This window comes from Halyomorpha halys, unplaced genomic scaffold (genome assembly GCF_000696795.3).
Source record: "Halyomorpha halys isolate HHAL.00 unplaced genomic scaffold, Hhal_1.1 Scaffold530.1, whole genome shotgun sequence".
NCBI classification, from domain to species: Eukaryota; Metazoa; Arthropoda; class Insecta; order Hemiptera; family Pentatomidae; genus Halyomorpha; species Halyomorpha halys.
The window spans coordinates 310,285-317,822 of NW_027114956.1; the positions used below are offsets into that span (position 1 = coordinate 310,285).

At 31.4% G+C, this 7,538-nt stretch overlaps 1 protein-coding gene across 1 annotated transcript in view; it reads left to right on the top strand.

The window, feature by feature from the left end:
• Nucleotides 1–7,538, top strand: part of CARPB (Carbonic anhydrase-related protein B) — a 359,623-nt gene that overhangs the window by 299,688 nt on the left and 52,397 nt on the right. The window contains exons 7-8 of the mRNA XM_067052029.1: nucleotides 4,000–4,066; nucleotides 4,138–4,292. Coding sequence (XP_066908130.1) covers nucleotides 4,000–4,066; nucleotides 4,138–4,292 — 222 coding nt within the window. The remainder of the gene's footprint in view (nucleotides 1–3,999; nucleotides 4,067–4,137; nucleotides 4,293–7,538) is intronic.

A 7,538-nucleotide genomic window follows, 5' to 3' on the forward strand; every position in this document is an offset into this window, starting at 1 on the left:
CTCTCTCTCTCTCTTTTTTTTTTTTACCGCACCCGTATGTATTGTATAAAATAAGATGGTCCTTCTTTTTATACGTTCATACCGTCACTTAACAATCTTCCTATATTTCTTATAACATTGTAACATTCCAGCATCTTATTATTTAAAGATAAAAATACTAATCCACCTATAATTCAACCTAATATATTATATTATTTCTGTCAATATTTATTCTAAGACCTCAATAGATATAGAGTGTAAAATGGAAAGAGCGCAAGAAGATAGGATCTGTATAACAGGTCTGTTGTTGCGGGGCAATTCCAGTACACGCATTAGCCGAAAAGGAAAAAAGACCGAGGATCCCTAATACCTTTCCCATTCCCTCCGACCATTTGTTGCCTCGTCGGAAAACAATTAAATGACAGCAATCCCATTTGTTTTTATTTGTTTTATTTTATTTTGTATTTGTTTTGTTTTTTTCACGGGGAGAAAAAATTAATAAGTCCACTGCGGATTTTTTTTAAAGGGGTCCTATATACATTCCTATTTCTTGTAGCCTTTAAGTACTGTCAGTTACTCGAGGCTGTACTGAAAATTTTATCTATAAAATAAATGTGTCCTATTCGTAGAACAATTAAATTTTTTTTTATTGTTTAAATAAAATAATTTATATCCAAGTTAAGTCTGATCTTCTTATTTCTTCCAACGTTTTTATTCCCAAACCCTTTTAAAGTGGCGTTTCAGAAATTCATTTAAGTTATCATTTTATTCATTGATAAATATCACAATCTACCACAACGTTGATTAAGTAAAATTTTGAACTAATATAATAATAATAAAATAAAAACATTAATCACATTTACAATATTATATACAATATTTGCACTCTTGACCTGAGAATCCCCGAGCTCACTCTATCTCCCACGCATGAGGGTTAGAGAAGAGCCCTCGGAGATCTCAGCGCAGCTGCCGTTAAAACTTCATGGCGGATTTTAGGGAGGGGTGGAATTGAATAAGGATCAGAATGATTAGAAAGGTTTAAATGTAACTATGAAAATTTGGTTAGTATGGGATCAAGAGAAAAAGGAATATGAATAATATGGTGTAGTGTTCTGTTAAAAACGTTATAAAGTACATCGATTATGGTTCTAAGTAATTTGGATTGAAAGGACTGGATACAGCTTTACAGAAATAGATTGTAAGTTTTACAATACAAAACCTTATGCAAACCTTGAATATCGCCTAATTTATTCAGCTATTTTAACTAACACGTTCCTTGTTTAGTAATGTTTGCCAAATAATATATTAGATTTTGATGTTTACTATTAATATATTATAAAATTCCCATCTTTGCCAATCAGTTATTATTCGATGCTCATTTTTCATCACCCTAAAATTAATTTAAATGAATCTATGTTTTTTTTCTAGTTACTTCTATTCTTTGATATTTATAAAAAATATTGATATTACAACATGATTAGATTCGAATGACACCACTTTATTTCGAAACAATTATACAGAATGAAGTTTTTATTTGGAACCGATTGAGAATTTGCAAAATTTAATTTTGTAAGAATGTGTCTATACAATTCATACCGTCATTTTAGGATACTGTCAGCTAAATCGTCATTTGAAGGATATTCAAATTATGATAATGGTTTCTCACAGGAAATTTCATTTCCAAACGATTTTGTTTATTTTTAATTTAGTGGTTACATAGGATGCGACCGCAGAGTATTGTAAGATATACTTTATTTTAATGAAGACATATATACAACTACTATATACAGACTACAACTTGTCTCCTTGAGTGTCTTCAACAACTCTATTGGATTACTGATCCTCAAGTGGCCAGGACCCGATCTAATACCCATCAGTGACCTGGTATTTCTTAAATGCACACATGAGGAGGGTGGAGTTAGGTTAGAACAGGGCGAGGATTAATGGTAATAATCATAATTGGTGGTATAATTAGAGTGGGGTGTTAATAGAGTGAGACTCAGGGAAATTTGATACAAATAAAACCAAGACTGTGATAGCTTCTTATTTTGCATATTATTGGGCAAGTGATGCAAAAAATACCTAATTTTATTGATGGACAATTAAAACCTTCGAGATGTGGAGCCATAAAAGGGTAGTACCATCGTAATTACGAAAAATCGTAAGAACTTAAGTAATTTCCTATCCCTATAAATTATTAAACAAAGGTTTTTTATAAAACCACACGTGTAATAATACATAAGTTTATTAAAAAAGTACTTTGATTCGTGTCCTAAAATAAATTTAATATAACTTTTTTAGTATTTAATTCAGTTTTAGAGATTTTTCTTGTTTTATGCGTTATTTCAAATCAGTTACGAACTTTTGATACGATAATTATTTAGTTTTTTTATAACTCAAGCGCTTTAAAATATGTTTTATAAACTTAGATTCTAGTGTAAATTCACAAAATTAGAAAATATCGTTGTACGTACACTTTGTATTTACAGATATAAAAAGCTAAGTGGATGGAGCGCGGTGAACGCTACGGCCTCGAAGATGAATAAGTTAATCCAGTGGAGGCTCCCCGGGGGGCACCGCCGATAGTCTCATTGCCTTCTCTATCTTCTCCCCCTCTCCCCTCCTCCCGGGGTAGTGGTCCCGAGGGAATACCGTGTAATAGCCCGATAAAGAGACTCTCCAGCGATACCTTATTGTTCTCTTACAGTACAGGGAATTAACTTGAGAAATATTTATTCGATTTGAAACTCGATACATTCTGGTATAAGGATATCGTTAGGTAATGAATTTGAACACTATAATGTTCTGTAGTGCTATAATTACTTAATTTCAAACAACCGTGTAGTGATAAGAATGTAATTTTGTTTATGAAAAAGGCTATTAACGACTGTAATATTGTGCAAGTTTGGTCTAACACGAGTTTCGACTATCATCAAAGTGGATTGATTGATATTTCTTTTTGATTCAACATAAATTTGAACCTTAACATCTCTGATTTTTTTTTAAAAATTCAATGATGTTTTATTGATATAAACTTGGAAAAAATTGAAAATTTACTGAGACATGTCCACTCGTTTTTGAATTGCATAGGGCATATCTATGTCTATTTATTCAATACTTCGAATTATAATGATGTTGGGGTACCAAAGTGTCAAGGATCTCAAAAATATAAAATTAAGGAAAGCCAGTGTGGATTCGAGTCCCTTCTTGGTTGGTGAAAGTATTACTAGTGCGGTCGTTAATCAATTGGCATTGGTCTGCTCTTCAAGTAAACACGCAGCAGACTCTAAAACAATGACAAAGGACCGGTGAGGAATCGAGTCTCTGCTTGGTAGAAGATACAAATTAACACCAATTTTGTACAAAAAATCTGGAGTAGAATAGCAAGGAATCCTCATCAACAAGTCTCGAAGCTCAGTTCTTTTATAAGAAGAAGATGGTTTAGGTGCGGTAATAAAAAAAAAAAATAGAAAATTCAAATATTTAATTTCAGCCAACGTTTCACCCTACATTGCAAGGCTTCATCAGGGTTAATAAAAAACAAACAATTAAAATTAAGATTTACAATGAATAGGATAAATAAACAAGAATTATAAAAAGGTATGATACAATTAATGAAAACGGAAATAATAGAATAGAATAGAATATATTTTATTTGTAAAAGACTAAGTAAAATTTATATCTCTTCAGTTCTGTTGTAAAAAGCGATTTGATATATGGTTAGATAATTAATAATTGAACAACTTTTGTTTTTGTTTTTTTTAAATTATAAGAGCAATGGTAACCACTAGTACTTTTTCCCCTCAAATCTGAACAAAATTTATATTATTGAATTTTTTTACTCCAATTTTCCTAATACTTTTTTGAAATCCCAACTTTTCAGTAATCGTAAACCCCCTGCAACAATTAGTTTGGAGAAATTACACTGTATTTGAAAATTCTTAGTTTTTTCTTAATCTTTTCAATTAATATTTAAAAATAAAAGTGAGTTAATAAAATAATATTTGTTTCCTTTTTTAGCTTGGGGATCTATCGAACCCAGAGCTAAGAAGGCTCACCGAGAACATGGAAAGGATCAAACATGGAGGTATGCTATCGATTTTTGTTCAACGACTTTTCATTTAGATATATATTTAAAAATTGCTTGATATTTATCAGGTGAAGAAATCGATGTGAAGCAGCTGCTGGTGCAAGGCTTGATCCCAGAAACGGACTACTACATGACCTACGACGGGAGCACCACGGCACCTCCGTGCCACGAAACCCTGGTCTGGCTCATCCTCAACAGACCTATCTATATCACCAAGCAGCAGGTTTGTATTCATTATAGCATCGTATTAATTTTTTGTTATATCATTTTAATAATATTAATAAATAACATTCGAAATTAAATAAAATAGATCTAAAAAGAGAAGGCTGCGCTCGTGGGATCACCAATGTCGAAAAATATTAAACACTTATCTGAGAGGTCTGGCCAATGCGCCCTTGGAGCAAAGAAAAATAAATATTTATATGATTCTAGAGATGTTCTAATTATTGTACTCCGTCTTTTACTATGCATATATTCCATGGTTATCATATACCAATAGATTTATTTGTCCATGAAGGATAAGAATATACATAATAAAATAATAATCATGAATAAACATATTAAAAATAACATAAACTAAAAACCGCTTCCTATATTATATAGACCAAAAAAATATTTTTTATTAAAATTTTATTCAGGTTTGTTTTTAATGTCCTTAAAAACCAAAAAATATTTTATGAATATCAGTGGTATTTTTTTTTTAATTTCATTAAAAATTTGTATTTAAGAGTTTTCGATGACAATAAAAACAAACTTGAATCACTTTTCCTTAAATAAAAAATTGTTTGATCTACATTGTAAGAAGTGACTTTTGCTTTTTGTGATTTTTTATATGTTTAAACTCAATTAATACAATTTACAATATTTTTTTGTTATTCTACGGCAGGAAAAAAAATCGTTTGTGATTTTGGAAATATATTTAAACTCCTTTAATACAATTGACAATATATTTTTGTTATTCTACGGCAGGAAAAAATCGTTTGTGATATTGTCAACCAATTATGGAATAATAAGAGCACAGTACTAAAATAATTTAAACTTACTAGCCAAGGAAATTGGGATAAATATTTTTTTACTAATATATATATATAGTAATAAAAAAATGAAATATTTGTACTTAAACATCAAAATTTTGTTGAACTAATTTACTGAAAGCATGTTTTCGGTTTTGTTATTTTTAATACAATTTAACTTATTTAATCCATCATTATATTGTTATTATATTTATTAAATCAATAAATGAATATGGTACGTTGGAGATCGGACCCGTTCGGGATTGGGTGGGTGCTATTTCAACCTATTTTCGGACTCCTAAGTTAGGAATACGGGAGAGAGGTCACTAGTTTCTTTTGGATAACCTTTATCCTTAACTGGGACTGTTTCGTATAGATTCTTGTTTTACTTTGTAGGAAAATATATTTACAACTCTATTCTGACTTGCTATTTACGAGGGTGGTCTGAAAAGTTTCCGATCTAACAAAAATGCAAGACATTTTTTCGAATTTTTTTTTTTTTTTGATTTTTCAACATAGTCTCCTCTTAACTCTACACACTTCTCCCAGCGATGCTCCCATCTCTGCAAAAATATGAGAAAGCTGTCCGTAAATTGGGTGCCGCTTTTGCTCACGTTAGACCAGAAATGTGTTCGAATGAACATTTCCAACGCTCTATTGGTGCAATAAATCCGAGTTTTGGCGCCGATTAATTACTGTAGATGAAACTTAGATACACCATTATACACCCGAAACAAACAGTGGACTGCAAAGGGGGAACCGGCTCCAAAAAAAGCGAAAACTGATTTCTCGCCTGGGAAAGTGATGGCGACTGTTTTTTTAGGATAGTCATGGAGTTATTTTATTGGACTTTCTTCAAAAAGGAAAAACTATTATAGGAGCATACTACGCATCATTACTTGACAAGCTGAAGCCAGAACTTGCGGGAAAACGGCCACATTTGCAGAAAAAGAAAATTCTGTTTCACCAAGACCTCCTTCTCACAACTCAGCGGTTGCCATGGCAAAAATCCATGGAGTACGGCTGGAACTGCTTGACCATCCGCCTTAATCACCATATCTAGCCCCAAGCGACTTTTTTTTGTTCCCTCATCTAAAAATTTCGCTCGGGGGATAGAGATTTTCGTCAAATGAAGAGGCAGTCACCTCCGTGAACAATTATTTTGTGGAGAAAAACGGTGAGTACTTTTTGGACGGGTTGCAGAAATAGGGCCATCTCTGGGGGAAATTTTCAGAGTTACAAGAAGAAGACTGTTGAGAAATAAAAAAAAAATTCAGAAAAAATGTCTTGTATTTTTGTTAGGTCGGAAACATTTCAGAACACCCTAGCAAGAATGCAGTATCTTAAAAAAAGTCATTTTTGAGATTGATAATCATTGTGTTCAAGAAACATCTTTTTAAGTTAAAATTTGATATTAAAGAGTTATATGCAACAATTTTATTAATTTTAATGATTTAAAATGCTTTAAACCCTAAAATGGGATTAGCTTATGATAAATGCAGTAATTTATGGCTTTTCATAACAGAGGAAATAAGGATTGGACCGCTTTCAGCTTCGGTTTTCATGAAATTTAATTACGTCTTTTGTTTGAGAGTGGATATTTTTTCCTCTACCCAGTTTAATTGACAGGATAAATTTTCTTACTGGAAACGTTTTTTGGTTTTTATTATTTGTAATATATTTAAACTCATAAAATACGATCAATATTTAATCATTATTCTTTTAATAAATGAATAAATGGATATATTACGTTGTAGATTGAACAGAACTTGATAAACAATAGAATTACACAAAAATTTAAAAATTGAACAAAAAAGGCTTCAACAATTGTTTATTATGGTATTGATATATATACAAGTACTAATAATATAAGTAAAATAAAACAAATTTTCGTATTTAATTTTTCTTTGACAAATACCGGAAAAACCCGTATGTGGAAGATCATGAATGCATTTCCCCATGAATTTGGTTAAGGTGATTAGGACCAGAATTAGATTTTTCCTGGAGTGAATAAATAATGAGGCACAGTTGAATTCATCGCAGAGTCAACATCAACATTGCAGTTGTCAGGCTCATCATTAAAGTAATCACTAAACTAACCAGGCATCATGAGTTAGCAAAAAGATCTTAATTGTATTTTAATATAGTATGAAAATGAGATTATCAATATTTACTAACTCATTACATAATATTTCTGTATTTAAGTATATCGCACTAGTATTTCTAAAGTGACACAACTCAAAATTCAAGACAACTGACAATGTGACACTCTTGCCTATGGAGGGGGTATAGCATTAAGGCAGAAAGAGTGACACAAGTGCCCTCTGGCGAACAAGCTCTGCAGCTAGGTTGATACAGTTTTGATGATTCATAAAGATATATTTACCAATTTCTTTTATAGTCATAACTCAAAAACACCGATTTTTGAGTTGTGTCACTTTAGCAATACTAGTGCG